The sequence below is a fragment of the Panthera leo genome, chromosome C2, assembly GCF_018350215.1.
Source record: "Panthera leo isolate Ple1 chromosome C2, P.leo_Ple1_pat1.1, whole genome shotgun sequence".
NCBI lineage: Eukaryota > Metazoa > Chordata > Mammalia > Carnivora > Felidae > Panthera > Panthera leo.
This window is the reverse complement of record NC_056687.1, coordinates 126,581,252-126,601,178: the sequence shown is the minus strand read 5'-3', so window position 1 is coordinate 126,601,178 and position 19,927 is coordinate 126,581,252. Positions and strand designations below refer to the sequence as shown.

At 35.9% G+C, this 19,927-nt stretch overlaps 1 protein-coding gene across 2 annotated transcripts in view; it reads right to left on the bottom strand.

Annotated features, from left to right (window-relative positions):
* Positions 1-494: 494 nt before the first annotated feature.
* Positions 495-19,927, bottom strand: part of MSL2 (MSL complex subunit 2) — a 35,445-nt gene continuing 16,012 nt past the window's right edge. For both annotated transcript variants that reach the window (XM_042955657.1, XM_042955656.1), the window contains exon 2: positions 495-4,399. In XM_042955657.1, the coding sequence (XP_042811591.1) occupies positions 2,808-4,319 (1,512 nt within the window). In that variant the 5' untranslated portion in view covers positions 4,320-4,399 and the 3' untranslated portion in view covers positions 495-2,807. The remainder of the gene's footprint in view (positions 4,400-19,927) is intronic.

Below are 19,927 nucleotides of genomic sequence, written 5' to 3'. Positions count from 1 at the left end.
AAAGAAAATTTTATTTTTCATCTGTTATAAGACTTTTCTTCAAGGTCACCACAGAATTGTTTCAAGAATACTAAGAACAGAGTGAAATAAAAGAAATTCTTTATCCTAGATCCATATTATAGCTCTGCACAGAAATGTAGACTTAATGAAGCTAACCAAAAAGATAAATCACCAGCTATAAAAATTCTCTACCAAATAAGGTGAAAGATCATTTGATTACGTACAATAACAAAGACTCAAAGAACAAATGAAGATGTGTCATATTAAAAGCTGTTATTGTTTTGGTGGTTTCAAATCCTGATAAAGTAAATCCAGTTACTTCAGTAATAATTTCTTAATCATCCCTAGTTAGCCACTGGTCAGCATTCCTAAATAACTCATGGTATAAAGAAAAACAATATAAAAATCAAGGCACTGTAATTATTCTTCCCCAGATGTATATAATATAGGCCATTCAGAGCATGCTATCCCAAACTCCTCAGTATTCTACAACATAGAATTAGAAAACTAACATTTATTGATAGAATTAAGGTGTAATACAGGTTTCCAAAAATGTGGCAGTGAGAATACCAGCATAAAAAAGAGAAACTTGTGCTAAAAACAACCTGAATTCATCATTGGCAATATTACATAACAATCAAGGCCCTCACATACTAATGATTTCCGCTTTGTCTATATTGCCAACCTCCCATGCATCAAAAAACACAAAACTAAAATTATCAAACTTGGGAAGCAATAAAGTATTCTATGAATTTTAAGATCATAATATTAGGAAAGTTTGGGAGATTTGCAAAATATATCCTAATCATCCATGTGTACAATCTCAGTTCTAGTCATTTTTGCAGTGATCATTAGTGAATAAAGAACAGATTTACAAGTTTATATAGCAGGGCATCCGAGTTCAACACAAAACTGTTACAAACTTTAGGCAAATACATGTTGCATAAGACACTGCTAACACTTAGAGGAATTAAATAAAATTCCAAAACTTGGAAAGCAAATAAAGACAAGACAACTAAGAAGCATTTTCCACCATTTACTCTTGTTATCAAAAATAGTTCAACTCTTCTTGCAAAACAAAAACAAAATAGTACATACTGGACACATACATCACATTTTTCTTCCTATGGCTTTAGCCCACCCCCACCCCACCAAAAGAGACAAAAAAAAAAAAAAAAAAAAAAAAAAAAGGCCCAACAACAACAAAAACAACTCTACCTGACCACATTCACAGAAAATGACACCAGGATACACTACAAAACAGAAGGAGGTGTCATCTGCTCTGTGTCCAAAGGTTTCTTCTCCATGTCTTGTACTAGGTGAGTAACCATCATTGAACATGCTGTGTGCCAAATCAAAACATAACTTCAACATGTCAGATCTCATCAGAGATGGTGAACGTAGTAGAAATTGGAAATTTTCCAGCAGTATTTTTCTTTAAATAAGCACTGTCAAAGCAGCAATTCTTCTTTTAAATCATAAGGTCATTTCTTTACAACCTAGTCAGTCCTTGTTTTGTTTGGGCTGTGCTCTTTTCAAGCAACTGACTAGATTTCCCTTCAACAGAATGTTTGTACTTGTCTCCCCCATAAAAATTAAAGGGAAGACATGCATTTAAACTGAAACACAGTTTGTGCTTTACATGCAAAAGAGCATTCTAAAAAAAAAAAAACAACCTCCTAGCTTCAAACCTACCTAAATGCACAGGCTTCATAAAAAGGCATTTTTATTTGGCCTCTATAAAGAAGCCTTCATAACAAATAGCACCGAAAGAGAAAGAAAAGAGAAGGAGCATATTCAAAATAAAGGATGAAACTATCAGAGGAACAAAAAAAAAAAAAAAAAAAATCAAAGAAGTGGCCAATAGCAATAAATACAATGCATAAATCTGGTTAAGTTTTGGGGCATTATTCCAAAATTATTTTAAATAAATCCCAACTTCTAAATAAAAATTTTTATAATTTTTTTTAAAATTCTGTCACATTTTATAATCTAAATTCAATTACCTTCAGAATAAAACTGCTCTTCTCCACTTCATTTATCTAATCATAACATTGCTAAAAGTGAAGGAAGGATTTCAAATTTTTTCCTAGAAATGAGTCAGACGTTAACTATAAAAGGGACTCAATTCAGAAGAGTTCTATAGCATAAACAGCTAAACATCTGCAGTCTGACAGAATTTCAGTTTGTTCACTTTTTAAAAGACAGATTTCAACATTCTAATGAGGGGCAAATTTTCTTTCATAATACTGCTGATTTAAGAACTGCTACATACACCAGTAGCCAATTTTCATGATCAGAAATGGTATTACATCAGCACAAAGGTTGAGCTGGACACATCAGCTTTTCAACAGGAGAAACATCAATAGCATCTGAAGGCAGCACTGAGTCTCCTGAACAAACTAATGGCTACTTTTTCACAAAATATTAGCACAATCTTTATGGACTGACTAGATACCACTTCCTTACACTTTAATCATAAACTTTGATTATGCACAAAGCATGACCATAAACAATGAGGTTAATGTTATTTTCCTTGCCAAAGTTCATTTTGTATAAATCAGTTGCATCAGCATTTGTTCTCAAACTATGAGGTTCTGTAAGAACTAAGGACATATAGTTGTAGGGTTACTCCTCCATTATCTGCAAACTATTTCCCCGACACTAACACATATAACTTAGCAATGAAAACACTTGATACAAGTGATCTATATGCAGGAGCTCCGGCAAGTTAAACCAACAAAACCATAGCTGCCGTAAAACTGTAGCTATTTCCCTACCAGAGGTAGGTTTAAAGACCCACTGATTTAACAGTCGAATCTCATGTCTATAGCTTCATCCAAACTTTTATCATCATGTGTACTGGCAGCTAAAAACGTTGTTACTGGGGACCCTGTGACATTAATTACACTGGTGCTGGTACTAGCATTGCGTACAGCAATGCTAGTCACATTAATGCCCAAAGTGAGCCTGGTCTGCTCCAAGGCCTTTTCTGGCACAGCAAATGCCTCCAGCTTCTTCTCCCCATTGGCCATATAGGAGTTTTGGCAGCCACGACATATACAATCTAAGCAGGCTTTGCGGTTAGAGTAGCAAGGGCAGCGTTGGCCGCGGCATGTAAGAACACTTGGATTTTGAGTAGCACGCCCACATTTACACCCTTTCTTTTCCTGGGGTTTTTTATACACAGTCTTGGTAGGACTTCCTGGCATAAAATGGTGACTAGGAATCTTTTCCTTTACTGTTTTGTCTTTTTTAAGAATACCTGGCTTGGTTTTAGAGTGAGATTTCTTGGATCCATGTTCATGACTCTTTTTCATGCTTTTAGTAGATAAAAGTACAGTTTTGCTGATTTTGGGTGTTGTGCCTCCATTGGGAACAGTTGCTATAGGTTGAAGAGAAATTTTGCTCTCTCGTTTCACTGTCACAGGAGCAGATGCCCCCAACGTTGGGCCTCGGATAATAGTAGAAATTGGAAGTGGCTGAACCTTCTCACTGTCACTTTCTGATCTGGATCGTTTTCTATTCAATTTTGCTACTTTCGGAGTTGCTGCCGTACATGATAACCCATGAAGTGCAGGGCTGGTGGACATAAAAACATTATGGCTAAGAGACTGGGAAGAAAGCTGCAGAAAAGGTCCATTGGATACAGTGGCTTCCAAGTTGGGCTGCAAATTAGGGCAACAAACCTCTGTATTTGAAACAGTTTCTAAGCTGCGAAGCACTTCCTCAACACTCAGTAATAAAGAATCACCGGGTTTTATATCTTCACTGAAACTGCAGATATCAATGCCTGTGGAGCATAAGTCAGTGGCTACTGTGTCACAGACAGGTGGCAAGCTGTCGGACAGATCCTCAGTTTTTATGTCAACAGTGTTACATACATCAATTGTGTTTGAATGTTCAGGTGAAGGAATATTTATACCAAATCTATCTATCGAAAGCCCATTATAAGTAGGCAAACCATTGATAACAGAACTGCCAATAGCAATGCTGAGGGTGCTTTCAGATATTGGAGATAAACTAGCTTGAGGATCAGCTGTGGGTTCTGAGGTCGAAGGTAAAGGGGAATGTGTTAAACACAAAGTAAAGGATGAATCTGAGGGTTTTTCTGTCTCCTCACAAAACAATGATCCATCATTAAGCAAAGCCAAAATATCAGAAGAACAGTCGACCGCTTCTATTATATCCCGTGCCAATGTAGTCTGTGTTATATATTCACATAGTTTTTTGTAGCAGTTCACTAGGATGCTTAACTGCTTGTTTTCCTCAAATTGCTCATAGTCTTTGCACCAGCTACATGAAGGTTTCATCATCATTTTCTTGCCTTTACAAGGTTTGCAGACATAATGTTGGCAGGTGGAGTTGGTGGGTGCAATAGGATCTTGTAGCAAATGTCCTAAGAGGGAAAAAGGAGGAAAGCAAAGATTTTAGTAAAACAAACTTATGACTTCGTATACTGAAGTTAAGATGAGATTTTAAGTAATCTATTGAGATGGGTTAAACTCACCAGACCAGGTAACAAAAAACAGATCTTACAGGAAATGGAAAAATACTCAATAGTGTACTTCACTTCCATGCCATATTCCCCATTCCTTTATCTCAAACCAGAATCTTCCTTGATTCTATGTTTCTCTCCCAAACAGTATGTTCTGGTCCACTTTCTTATGCTCTTCTCCAAAGGCTATAAAGAGGTGAAGATCAGTCACCAAAAGCACAAACTAAGCTTAAAACCCTTGGAACTTCAACCTAATGCAACACAATAATGCTACAACGTACTGAACAAAATCATACTGTTTATTTTGTATTAAACATTGGGAAAGAGAGACACTTAGTCCCCACCCTCATTAAACTCTGTTGAAGGGTATTAGTACCAAGGCATCTTCACCCAAAAAAGTATAATTTCAAACCATTTTACATTATATACACTAATCATAAACTAAGAAAAGATTAAAATATAGTTAAGATGAAAAAGAACTATGTTCATGTATCAAAAGAAAAAAGGAAGTACTACACTAAACTCAAATTGTTCTCCTACAGAAAATCAAAATACAGTGACAAAAAAAAATTATGTTTAAATGTTTCAAAAGGAAAAAAGGGGCATATTACCTGACTCAAATTCTTCTGACAAAATACAAACGATCCTAGTCATAAACCACAAATATCTGAAGTAAAGCAGTATCGTATAAAAGTGAAAATAGTCTTCCAACCAGATATAACTCCCAAATTAAAAATGACCTGTGTAGGTTGTGTGTCAGGAAGGGGAAAGCAACTAGATTCAGTCCCTATTTCCATCCTACTCCTCAAAGAAGCAATGTGCTTGGTCCTCAATTCAGGACAAATAGTTAGCAATAAAATCAAAGCAGCACCTATTTTCTCATACAAACTATGTAATTTAAGACTCAGGCATAGGAAAGAAGGTACTTTGAATCATAGGCAAGTGGAATCAGCAAACCTTCTCCCTTAAAAGCAATTATAAACCTGAAAATTTTTTTACAAAATGAGTCATTTTCATTTCCAAAGACATAAAATTATTTGAGAAGCATTTATGTTTGAAAAATGCTTGATTTTTATACTAATATGGATGTAAATTTAAAAAAATAAAATTTAAAAAAAGTTAAAATATTAAAAAATTTTTAAAAATAAAACAAAATAAATAAAGTAAAATAAAATAAAATAAGCTTGATTTCAACTAACAACATTGAGAATCTGTGGTGTTCTGGTCTGGGGCTGCCCAGTTCTCCCTGACCACCACCCAGCTCCATCAGTGTTACCCTATGAGGACCAGAAGCTGCTGTGATGGCAGGGGACTCACTCCATTTTTAGTGCAGAGGATAAAGCCAAGACCCAGAGACATGATCACTCAAAGTGACTTCTCAGAAGCTACTCAGCTGGAGAAGGCAAACAGCACAGTTCTTAGCAGCCTGAGGCTGCATAAGCCCAGGTTAAACACAAGATGAAAATTCACCCCGGAGCGCCTGGGTGGCTCAGATGGTTAAGCGTCCGACTTTGGCTCAGGTCATGATCTTGCAGTTTGTGGGTTTGAACCCCACGTTGGGCTCTGTGCTGACACCTCGGAGCCTGGAGCCTGCTTCAGATTCTGTGTGTCTCTCTCTCTGCCCCTCCCCTGCTCATGCTCTGTCTCGGTCTCTCAAAAATGAATAAATGTTTAAAAAAAAAAGTTAAAAAAAAAAAAAAGAAAATTCATCCCAAGTTGATCTATAAATTCAATGTAATCCTTATGAGAATCTCAGGTGAGTTGTTTCGTTTTGTTTTTTAATTGACAGATTGTTTCTAAAATTCTTAGGGAATCAGAGGACCTGGGATAGCCAGAACAATTTTTTAAAACAGCAAAGTCAGAAGACTTATTCTATCAAATTCCAAAATCATCTTTAAAGCTACAGTAATCAAAACAATGTGGTAGTGCCAAAAGGATAAGCATATAAATCAATGGAAAAGAGAGTCCAGAATGAAAATTCTTACATTTATAGTCAACTGATTTGTGCAACGAGCGCCCAGATAATTCAAAAGGGAGAGTATTTTCCACACATCACGTGGGACAATTCAATACTCAAATGCCAAAAACAAAAACCAACAACTGTTCAGATCCTTATCTTACAACACACACAAATATTAACTCAAAATGGATCACAAACACCTAAACGTAAGACCTAAAATTCTAGAAGAAAAACACAGGAGAAAATCATAACTTTGGGTTGGGCAAAGTGTTAGATGTGACATCAATACACAATCTTCAAAAGGGAAAAAAATATAAAATGGATTTGCACAAAATTAAAAATATGTGCTTCAAAAGACACCATTAAGAAAATGAAAAGATAATCCACAGACTGTGAAAAAGTATTTGTAAATGTATTTGTAAATACATTTGTATTTGTATATACAAAATACATTTGTATTTGTATATACAAAAAAGTATTTGTAAATGTAAAGTTGAAAAAGTAAATGATAAGGGGCTTATAACATATTAAAACATTTCATACAAATGAGTAAAAAGACAACTCTATATTAAACATGGGCAAAAGATTTAAAGAAACATTTCACCAAAAAAAATGAATGTCTAATAAGCACATGAACACATTCTCAGTATCATTAAAAGTAAAACCTTACCACACTGCTACACACCTATTAGAAAGGATAAATTCAAAATGACAGAAAGTACACCAACAGTTGGCAGAGATGTGGAGACACTAGAACCCTTCTGTATTGCTGGTGAGAATGTAAAGTATAAATCACATTGAAAAACAGTCTGGTAGTTTCTTTAAAAAGTTAAACATACATTTTACCATATAAACCAGGAATTCTGCTCCTAGGAACCTTCTCAAAGAGAAATGAAAATATACATCCATATAAATGTGAATATGCAAAGCTGCATTACTCACAATAGACAAAAACTGGAAACAATCCAAATGTCCATCAACTGGTAAGATAAACAAAATGTATATATTCATACAACAGAATACTGTTCAGCAATTAAAAGAACCACTGGTATACAAGCTACAACATGATTAACTTTAAAAACATGCTAAGTGAAAGAAGCCAGATGTAAAATAGTACATTACTGTATTATTTCATTTATATAAAATATCTAGAAATAACAGAAAAGTGGACAGTGGCTGCCTAGGGCTGGGACCAGGAACCAGGATTAACTGTAAATGGGCACAATGGAACTTTTTGGCCGTGATGAAAATGTTCTAATATCCTGGCAGGGTGATGGTTGCACAACTCTAAAATTAAAAAAACAAAAACAAAAACAAAAAAAACAAAGCACCAGTAGTTATGAAATCCAACCTTCCACTCAATATAAGACTTCTTAGAATAAATACCCTTGAATTTATTTAAGGTAGGATGGGGAAGATATGAATATAGAGATACATATGTATATGCTTAAAAGAATAAGCTGTAAGGTTAAAAGAATACCCTACTTATTGGAGAGAACGAACAAAGCAAACAGGGAAAGAACTACACTATTCTGGGTTTAACCTGTTTTGTAGCTTTTAACTTTCAAACCATGTAAATGTTTTACATAATTATATAACAAACTATTTTTTTTTTTTTATGTTTATTTATTTTTGAGAGAGAGCGGGAGACAGACTACTTCAATGCAGGTTCTGCAATATCAGTGCAAAACCCAACATGGGTAAGAACCAATGTGGGTAAGAACCCACGAACCATGAGATCATGACCTGAGCCAAAGTCAGACACTCAACCAAGGCCACCCAGGTACCCCACAAACTAAAATTTTAAAAGAAATCCCTAAAAATGAAAAACAAGTAATTATAATTTTATACCAAATTGATGGTATAACCATTCAAAGATTAACTATTTTAAATGACTTTGTAACACAGAAAATTGACTAATCCTAGCATCCTTGTTTTGTTTTTTCAGTAATCGCAATGTTGGTAAGTGTCAGTAGTTACTGTGAAAGTGTTGATGTCTACTGTAGGATAAAGTAAATGTGGATATCCTTGAAAGTCTGTTTTTTGTGGTTTTTGTAGTAGGAAGAAGTCAGAAGATAGAAAAAGTTAAGCAGAAAATCCTGTAGTTCTGAATTTCAATTGACTTATCAGTATAAATTCATGTTTTCTTCTTAAATATGGAGATTTCCTAGCACTACACACTGAAAAGGCCTGGAAGCAAGGGACTAACCCCAGTAGCAATAAACTCAGATAATGGTACTGAAAAACAATTTCCTATTCAAAGGAATCAGGGCTTCTTGGACAAATAACTGTTTCCAGAACTGTGACATAAATTAGACAAGATGAATTTTGATTACCTTGTTACTAGAAAGCAAGGAAATTATCAAAGATCATAACTGTGTTAAAGGGACTCAGGAGCAAACCTGAAGAGGTTCCTGCTGACCAAACATGAACAAATCTGAACATGCATAAATAAAATGGAATGAAGCATATCTAAAAAGTTCAAATCTCTGAGTTCATGGATGGATTTAAGGGAGGGAGGGAGGTAGGGAGGGAAGAAGAAAAGAAGGAAGGAAGAAAGGAAAACTCAGTTTCAGGATGCTAGTGAACCAGCTCATACTTTCAAAAGTGGTAAATAAAGAGCAAGCATTCTTCAAGTATTCTGACTTAACTATATATCAACTACACTACCAAGTAACCCAATCATAGATGAAAAGTTTCTCTTTACAGGAATAATTGCAGCTAATAAATGAAGAACACATGATATAATTTGAATGTCATCATTTTGTAACCCCTAATAATATGCAAACTGTACAAGCTAAGTGGTAAGGACTGCCTTCATTCTATCACTGATCTTTACAACAGTCACTTCAATCAAAACTCCCCCTGAAATACCAAACACCTTAAAGGATTTATACCTTACACATCTTTGTATCCCTTTCTGAGGTATTAAGAGAGTATGTCTAATACTGAGAACTGAAAATAGACTAGAAAGCATCCAAAAACTCTGATTCAGTATTCCACCACCACTGAGTTCTTAAGAATCTCCATTACCTGGTTTCGTATTACCTACTGGATTGTCCAATCATTCCCCAACAGAAATACTTTGATCTGTAACGTACCATTAAAGATGCCTTTAGGCAATCTTGTTTTATGCACTCAGCTAATCATCCTAACTCCCAAAAGCTTCCCAGAGGGTTCTTTACACTTCACAACAAAGGCAGCTCCAGCAATAGGAGGAAGAATTGAAAAAGATTCAGGGGGTTCTTAGAGCTAGGTAAGTGTTACCCATATACCTATTATATGCCCCCAAGGAAACTCCTCCCCACCATCCAAAAAAAGAAATGTTAGATAACACTTCTACAACTGTAAAAATACATCTAACATAGAAAATAAAATGGATGGGCATTATGAATCAAGGGGAAATGTATCACTCACTGCAGACTCTACTATAAAAACTGAGGAGGAGGGACACCTGAGTGGCTCCAGTTGGTTAAGGATCTGACTCTTGATGCTCAGGTAATGATCTCATGGTTCGTAGGTTTGAGCCCCACAGCGGGCTCTGCACTGACAGCACGGGGGAGCCTGCTTGGGATTCTCTCACTCTCTCTGTGCACCTCCCTGGCTCGTGCACACTTGTGCTCTTTCTCTCTCAAAATAAATAAACTTGGAGTGCCTGGGTGGCTCAGTCGGTTAAGCGTTCAACTTCAGCTCAGGTCATGATCTCATGGTTCGTGGGTTCAAGCCCTGTGTCAGGCTATGTGCTGACAGCCCAGAACCTGGAGTCTGCTTCAGAGAGCCTCTCTCTCTTCCCCTCCCCCACTCACACTGCCTCTCTCTCAAAAATAAACAATTTTTTTTAATAAACAAAGTTAAAAATTTTTTCTAAGTTTAAAAAAAACCGGGGAGAATTTGCAAAGTTTAATTTTAGCTTTGATCATATTCCACATAGTTTCACATTCAAGTGCAAAAAATAACTTGCTCAAAAAAACACATCTGATTTCAAAAAATGTATTGTTCGTGATAGAAAAATTTCTCACTGCATTGCCTTGAATCCTGAACCTGCAATATATCACAGGAAATATTTCCTTTACATAATACAAGTTGTCTAGTAACTAAATGAATTTGATAATATGTGCTCTGTTTTAAACATTAAATGATGCTATACTGACCCCAAAAGACTAACGACTCAATACTCATTTTTTACTTCTCAACTAAAAAAAGTTACTAATTGTTTATCTGTTCTCCCTCTTATTAACTGTTCCCATCCCCAAATCAGCCAATTATAATTTGAAACTAAGTCTTAGTTTTAGATTACCACAATGGCAATTCTAGGAATTTCTAGGAATACAGAACTGCAGGTAATTAATTTACTAATATACGTAATACCAGATTTTTTAATGTTCTTAATTTTGTGAAACTTTTTATTACAATAAAATTTTCAGACAAAATCAGAAAATAGTACAATTACCCCTCATATATTACCACCCAAATTTAATAATTATCCAGATTATGCTACATTTGCTTCATATACCCTTTTGTTAAGTATTTCAAACAAGTCCCAGATCGTTAATTCACTTCTCTATATATAAACATCAGTATTAATCACTACAAAATACTTTTTCTTCTAAGCTGCAATGCCATTATCACACCTAAATCAACAATCTAAGTAATTTTTAAGCCATACTTAGCTTTGAGAAAAAACTTTTAAAGCACTAGAAAAGGGCTTTAATTCAGCCATCAAAACATATTTCATAGGGGCGCCTGGGTGGCTCAGTCGGTTAAGCATCTGACTTCGGCTCAGGTCATAATCTCACGGTCCGTGAGTTCGAGCCCCCCATCAGGCTCTGTGCTGACAGCTCGGAGCCTGGAGCCTGTTTCGGATTCTGTGTCTCCCTCTCTCTGACCCTCCCCCGTTCATGTTCTGTCTCTCTCTGTCTCAAAAATAAACGCTAAAAAAAAATTTTTTAAACAGATTTTATAAATTACACTTTTCTCAATAAACATGCTTTTTAGCCATAAAACTTTCCCACAGATTTAACATACATGACTCAAATCATTACTTTTCAGTATTAGTATATCAAAGCTAGCATTTGGATTGGTTGCCATGCATTTTATCCCTACCACTGAAGAGAATAAATGCATCAAGATTTACAGAGCAGCTAAAGTTTGAAAGACCACCACCACCAAAATAAATAAACAAATTTTAACTAGGTCCCACATCAGCTTGCCCCTTCTCCATTCAAGGAAAAGGCACTCCTCCCTGGCATAAGCAAACAAGAATATCATTAATCTCTGAGCAAACTCTTCTAAACACATAAATGATCCCAATTTTTAAAAAAGCAACTAACTGGCAATTCATTCACTTCAAAATACCACTGGTAAAAGTAGCCATACTATACATTTTATGTTGACATGCAGACTACCAAGTAAATTAGGTCTTACTCAGGTACAAAAGCAAGATCTGCTTCTCCACTTTAACTGTGACAGCACTTAACTCCACTAATATTTTCACCAGATTACTGGGGGAAATTAAGTTTAGGGAGTGCAGAGAGGGGACACAAGAAAAAGAAAAAGTGGTTATTGCTCAAATGTTTAGCAAAAGTTGTTAATGACTAAAAAATGATCCAGTGAACACTGGAACTGGCAATAACAATAAAATAAAACCTACAATGGCAAAAGCTACTACAGGTTAAAATGTAATATAAACAAATTAGACATGAACAACAGAGGGACTAAAGAATCACTGGTTCTCATTTTAGAGTTTATATGGGAAAAAAAGATCCCAATGTAAGTAATTTCTGTAAAACGAAAACTGATTTAAAAAAATGGAAAATGGTGGGGCACCTAGGTAGCTCAGTCAGTTAAGCATCTGACTCGATTTCGGCTCAGGTCATGATCTCAACTGTTTGTGGGATTGAGCCCTGCAATGGACTCTGAGCTGTCAGTGTGGAGAGCCTGCTGGGATTTACTCTCTTTCTCTCTCTCTCTCTCTCCTCCTCCTCTCCCTGCCTCCCTCCAGCATGCACTCACTCTCTCAAAATAAATAAATAAACTTAAAAAAAACAGAAAATGGTTTAAGGAATTAATCTATCTCAATGGGTTAATTTTGGCATTTGACAAAAATGGATCATATAATTCTAAGTAAAATGGCATATGCACAAAAGAGCATTTATCAGAACCAAAACATTCTGTATTTATCACCAACCCCTCTCCAGAACTCCTCCCAGAAATGCTTCTATTATAGCAACAAGGATTGCCTAATCAATAACCTCAAATAATGCAAGTAATTTTATATAAATCTTACTTGTATCTGAGATGATACTTGAGGATCAGGAAAAATTAGCCAAAGACTCACATGAACAACATCCTGAAATGCCACTATCAGAAAGTGAAAAATGCACACAGGCAGGTCATGGTTAATGATTAAAACCGTAATACCACTTCTCAAGAAGCATTCTTGGAAACTAGAATATTAAACACTCAAGGAATCCACAAGAAGACACAAATCTTACAATACTTATATATATGGGAAAATATCTGGGAAGAGGGGAAAAAAAGATCAATCTTTTTAAATAATACCTCAACCAGTTTTACCAAAATAATGAAAGAGAAAAATTAAAATAGTACAGAACCCATCAATTGTAAAACATGTGGCATTCTACAAAAGACAGGAAGCAGTTTTTTGTTTTTGCTGATAACGCAAGCAACATAAAAACAGAAGAGATACCACAAAAGATACATTCCTATATATTAACTCAGTAAAATGTTTCCCTAACAATCTAGATTTGCTTCCCAACAAATGGACCCATATCAAAACTAATTAGAAAATAAAAAGCAACCATTAACTCTTATTAGAGTTATAAAGCAAAGGGAAGAAAAGAATAAATGACAAAACTTTACTTACTAAAATGAAATCATTATATTCCACAAGATTTTCTTAAAATCATTCCTGAAGAAACTTAAGAAAAAAATAGTACTAACTGGTTATCTTAAAATACTCAAAAAAAGTAGAGTTCTTAAATAGAAAGTTTTCCAGTTTCACGCATATTACTGAATCAAGCAATTACTTTTGAATAAGTTAAGGTACATTTCATCAGCCATTCCTTTCCAAATGGCACAGATAACTTCACTGACCACCTTGAATATGTCTACAGTCACATAAACAAAAAGAAATACTGACAAAGAGAGGGGAGCTTTATTAAAAGCAAGAAGAATGTTGTTGCCAGCCAAATGACATTGCTCTGAAGCTTTTGGATCCAAGACAGGATGGTAACTTATAGCAATGACAAAACATTTGACTGAATGATGACAGGTGGCACACTTGATCTTGGAAAGGCACTCTCAAAATGCTGCAGGCAGAAAATCAAGTATTTTGTTTAGGAATGTAGTCTTGGATTCTGCTAGGCACATCTTTCCTCAACCATGAGGGCAAGACTTTTGTATAGACTCAATCTAACCGTATTTGTTTCAAATAGACTTCATAGACTTCCATTCTCTACAGTATGACCACAAAAGAAAAATTGGCCATATTTTTAAAATTCTCAAGAAAAATCAATGAAAACATGAGTCTGATCTCAAATGGGGTGAAGGTCAACTTTCAATTTACATAGGCAATAAAAACAAGACAGCAGAAATACAAACAATGAATGATGGGAGAAGGAGGGAAAAAGCTAACTAAATGCCAAGATCTTTGTTCAACATGTTTAAGAAAGTATTCCTCTTTTTATCCCATCCTAAAACAAGTCCTAATGATTTTTTCTGTATGTTTGGCACTATAAAATTAAATTTTTTATTACATTATTACACAATTTTATCTTTCAACATTTGCCTGGATATTTCCCAGAAACATGGAAAACTGGTAGATGTTAATCCTTTAAAGTTTGGCAAATCTGTTATAAATCAAAAGAAATTTTAAAGTTCATCAGTGTTGGAAGTCAGGTCCCTAGCCACTCAAACTCTTAAGTGTGCCAGAAGTTTCCCTGGGGCACTCAGGATTACCACTTGCAGAGAAAGGAAGGAAAAGGAAGGAGCTGACAAAGATCAAGTTAGGCTGGGATAGAATCACAACAAAGGCCTCAGATGACCCCACTGGAAGCTCTGAAACTCAGAACTAAGATGGGGCTTAAGGATGCCCTACGTTGAGGCAAGGGACCCAGGTCTTTAATAGACTGGTCTTCAGACACAGGCTACTCCCAGGAAGGGGTGTGAGCTTGACTGAGAGGTTCTCTTCGTCCAAGGGCAATTCCCAGGAAGGTCTGACAGCCCCAGCAACACTCTCAGTGATTAAGAGAATGAAGTCTTTCAATCTTGAGTGGGGATTTGGGTAGTGCATATATGGCATTCATTATAATTAGTTAATTCTGTTAACTGTCCAAATCTGATCAATTTTGAGTAAATATATGTAATGAATAATAATGATGTGCTTTTAAAAGAGATTTGGCCTGAGGTGCCTGGGTGGCTCAGTCAGTTGAGCATCTGACTTTGGCTCAGGTCTTGATCTCACGGTTAGCGGGTTTGAGCCCCGCTGTCAGGCTCTGTGCTGACAGCTCAGAACCTGAAGCCTGCTTCAGATTCTGTGTCTCCCTCTCTCTCTGACCCTCCCCCGCTCCCACTCACTATCTCAAAAAAAAAAAAAAAAAAAAAAAAATTAAGAGACTTGGTCCTCCATTTATTAAAGCTATAAAGTGACTATCTAGGTTCTTTCCAGTCCTAAAATTTGATGATTATAAGATTTTATGGCAAGATTCATAGAGTGTATCAAAAGTCTTACCATTGGCTATCAATAATTATTGAGGTCACAGAAAGTTCTATCTGGTATGTTGAAATTTTCTATAAAAGTTTCAAAATAAAATCCAATAAATGTTGCAAATTACCAGAGGCTTTACATATTTAAATATTCTCCCTCTTTCCCCACTTCCCACTGTCCTCACACCCACTCCTGTCCAACATACACACACACAAACACCCTTTTCTTCTTTCCTCCAAGGTAAGTCTTCCATCCTCTACTGCTCTGGCTCCAATCCTCCCTTCATCAGTTACCCACCTAACTATTCATACCTTTTCACATTTCTACTTTCAACCTTCCTTCCCTATAGCAATTTCCCTTCCAGTTGTTCATATACTAAAGTATTTCCCTAGACTCAATCTTCTAAAGGAAGGTAAAAATTGCTGCTCTCAAACCAATGGGCATTTCTTGTTGATCATTCTTCCTTAAAAGGAAGGGTTGCTCTCCTCTGTTCTCTCCTAACACTGTCTCCTCAACGTCTTACAACTTCTTCTTCTGTCGTCTCCTTAATTTCAGTATTCCCCATGTTTCTATATTAAGATCCATCCTTCTTACTCCATTCCAGTGTTCCACAGTAATCTTGGTTCACAGACCCCTTTGAGAATCTCATTATACACACAGGCAAAAAAACAAATTGCTGTATGGAATCTCATAGGGATCATGAATCTTTCTGAAGGAGAGATACGATACCCCAAGTTAAAAACTGCTCCACACATTCCTTCCAGAGTGATTTGCCCATAAAGCTGGTTCAATTACCATTTATAAACTGAATCTTTACCTCTGGCTCTAATCTTCTCTCCTAAGTCCAGACCCATTTATCTAACTGCCTACCAGGAATCTCATCTCTCCTTTGATCACTCAAACTAAACAAGGGGAAATATAAACATACTTCCCCTAACCCCCCACCTAAAAACCTGCTCCTCCTCCTGCATCCCTTATTCTCTTGGATGCTGACATTATTCACCCAGAAATCAAACTAGATAAACTTGATACACCATCTAGTCTCTTCACCAGAATTCCACATCTGGGCTCCAGAGTCTCACTGCATGTTTCTAAGTCTGCCAGGTCCACCCTTCAGGTTTAATCCCCATGACTACTCCTGCCTTAACTGAACCCTCACCATTTCTCACCCTGAATACTGCAAGTTTTCTAGCTTCTCTTCCTGCCTTGACTTCACCTGCTCCAGGCCACCTTCCACACTACCACCAAGTAATCTTTCTAGAACACAAGTCTGATTTTGTCTCTCTTTTCAAAACCCCTCATAAAGACATAAAAAATGTAAAACAAAAAACCTTTAACCAGCCTTTAAAACCTTTAAGCAGCCTTTAAAAATCCAAGGACCTTTCAGAATCTGGCCCCTACCAAACCTCCCCACCCAAAACTTCATACCATTAAGCTTTTTCCATCCCCTTTCCATTCCATACAAACTCCATATTCCATCCTCAGCTACCACTGGACACTCCAAAACATGCCATGCTTACTCATTCCTCTGTGAATTGCTCTTCCTAGAATGTCCTTCCTTCCTTGTGAAGTAAACTATTCTTAAAAATCAATTCAAATATGACCTCCAAGAGGAAGCGTTCCTTAATTCCTACCCCGCAGCTTATTTAAAAAAGCACTCTGCACAGTCGCCTAATATATCACTTCTCACAATATATTGTCACCATTCACTTGGTTTCATTCAAGGCTAGAAACTTATTTAGCTCTCTATTTTTAAGCCCATGTTGGCACATAAGCCAGCACCTAATAAAGTACAATGAATGAATTACAAAAAGCACATTAGAGCTGGGAGCGACCTTGGAAATCAACTTGTGCCATTTTAACCAAGATGGACTTTCATAAGATTACACAGCTTGTTACTGAAAATAAGAAATAGAAGCAGAATCTACTGATTCCCAACCTAGGGTTTTTTCTACTTACCCAGCATCATCCCTACTTCTGCTATTAAGTCCATGACATCCACTGAGACATTTCAGTTTCCTTCATCAAAAAGAATGATCACTGAAACTGGGCCATAGAAGAATCAATTATTAACCATAAGATGTGAAACCTTTTGAAGGGAAAGAAGAAACAGGCATGGGTACTGGCAATAATGCATAGTGGGGGGTAGGGTAGGACAGAAAAAGTGACAGTAAGGGGAGGATGGATGCTCAACAATAGTTTTGTGAGGGTCAGGAAATCCTTACTGCACAGAAACTGAGGCTACAAGAGTCCTGCCTGGATTCTCTATACACCAACTTCAATTTCTAATGAAGTTCAATTTCTAAAGTTAAGCTTAAATGTTCCAAGTGAACACATATGCTATATAAAGCACTGCACTATGTTCCTACAAAGAGATTCCAACAAAAAAGCTTAGTCTACGTACCAGTCTAAGAAGTTACAACATTAGAAACCTTAAGTGAAGACTCTGTGTATACATTAAATGTGTACAAACATATAACCTATCATACAAAATAAGTAAATACATACGTATTAAACTACTATGATTAAAATGAGATAGTCCAGCCTACATTCAGTCTCCAAAAGCAGTATTAATGTACACGTAAGGAGTGGGAAAATACACTTCTAACCAGTGTCAAAAGTCTGACATAAGGTCTCAATAATCCTTCCATAATCCAACCCACTGACCTAAATATCCCCATTCTTCACCTTTGCCAAAGAGTTAACTTTTTAGGCTACCTTCATTTAAGAAAGCATTTCTCTTTCCTCAATCCATTAAACAATTTCTGAGGCCCAGCTACATGACACTTACTGTGATAGATAGAGCCTACCACTCCCATTTAAAAAAGGATTCTATGACCTTTTTTACATCTCTGAATTACGGCACCAAAATTACACTCCAAAACTAAAGATGTAACGAATGTTTTCAAAACAATAACTAGTAGGATATCTCCTAGAAACATACAAGGAAATAATCTCTGGATTCAGTTAAGAACAAAAATGACAACACCATAAGAAGATCATACATATCACTTAACAAATGAACACAAACGAATTAACTGTTTTGGACAATTAAAACTGTTCTTAAAGCCAGTTTTTAGTCTTGCAAAAAAAAAAAAAAAAAAAAAAAAACCTGTGCCAAATATAGTTTTGCAGGCATATGTTGAAGCCTAAACCTCTTAAAAATCTTTTCATTAGGCAAAATTCATAAGCATGATTGCTACTATAAAGAATAATGAGCTCAAGTCAAAGAGAAATGAATTTCAGATCACAGAACAACTCTCCTAAGAAGACAGCACTATTTTCCTCTTGGTAGAGACTCCTAATCCAGGTCTGTTTTTCTTAAGTCTTTGACTGAAGACTGAACAGCACTTAAAAAATAGGTTCTCTTACACTTCGACACGTTTATTTTAGTAGTAAACCAAAAAGCAAATATATGCCTCAAAATATCAACAGGTTAATAAAATAACAAACTAAGGTTTCAAAAAATATATTAGTTCTCTTATTCAAGCAGCCACACCCATTAGCTCCCTGGTATGACAAAAAAATATGCATTTTAACTAAAGATAGGAAGGAAAGAATATGACACATATGCATAAATCACTAAAAATGGTGATACAGAGTAGAGTATCTTGGCCAATAATTATAAACTTAACCAATTATTATAAAGTTTATTACAACAATTATATCATTTTAAGTAAGTACTACTACAATGACACGAATGACAGCTAAACATGTATGCCAAGAAAGCAGTGGGGTGAAAAAGAAAAATCTATTTCCGGTTTGGGGAAAGGAATAAAACTAGTTTGCTGTGAAATGAAAACTAACAGTCAAATTTTAAAAGAATGAACGTTACTCAAGCCAAGCTCTTCACCAAATATCTGAGCGGTCAAACTTCAGAATTTCTTGGGGAGCCTGGTTGGCTCAGTCGGTTGAGCGCCGACTTCGGCTCAGGTCACGATCTCGCGGTCCGTGAGTTCAAGCCCCGCATCGGGCGCCTGTGCTGACAGCTAAGAGCCCGGAGCCTGTTTCAGATTCTGTGTCTCCCTCTCTCTGACCCTACCCCATTCATGCTCTGTCTCTCTCTGTCTCAAAAATAAATAAACGTTAAAAAAAAAAATTTTTTTTTTAAAAACTTCAGAATTTCTTTAACTTTTATGTCTTTGGTTAACCTAAAACTATGAAAAAATACTTTCTGATACTCTTGGTGATGTCAATAGTTTTTATACAAGGTAAGCTTCACCAGCCAACTACTATCATAAACTAAAAAAAACCCAAACACACCACAGATTATTAAATGAATGATGTATAACCACTCAGACCCACAACATATTCATAAACTCAAGTTATACCTCATTTCATATTCTATTAAGATAAGTGATGTCTGACATTCTCTTTTAATTTTTAATAATTACACGAGAGATTTTTATAGTGTTTTGCAGTTACAGAGCACTCTGGTAATATTCCACTATTTTCGTATTTTAGCAAAGCAATGATGGTCTTTTATTAAATTATACCAGTAAGAACAAAGGCTGGTCAATTAGTCACAATTAAGTTGATCAACCAAACATTCACCAAATTAGTCAATATAAATCTAGATCCAAATTCCTCAAACTAGTGTTCCACTGAACCAGAAGACATAAAGAGGTTTATCTTAATAACCTTTGGAGAGTATTCCCAAAATATGTTAGTGTCTTAAAACTGAATACTATCAAGAAACTGGCCTAATACAGCATTGTTACTTTTTTTTAAAGTGCACCTA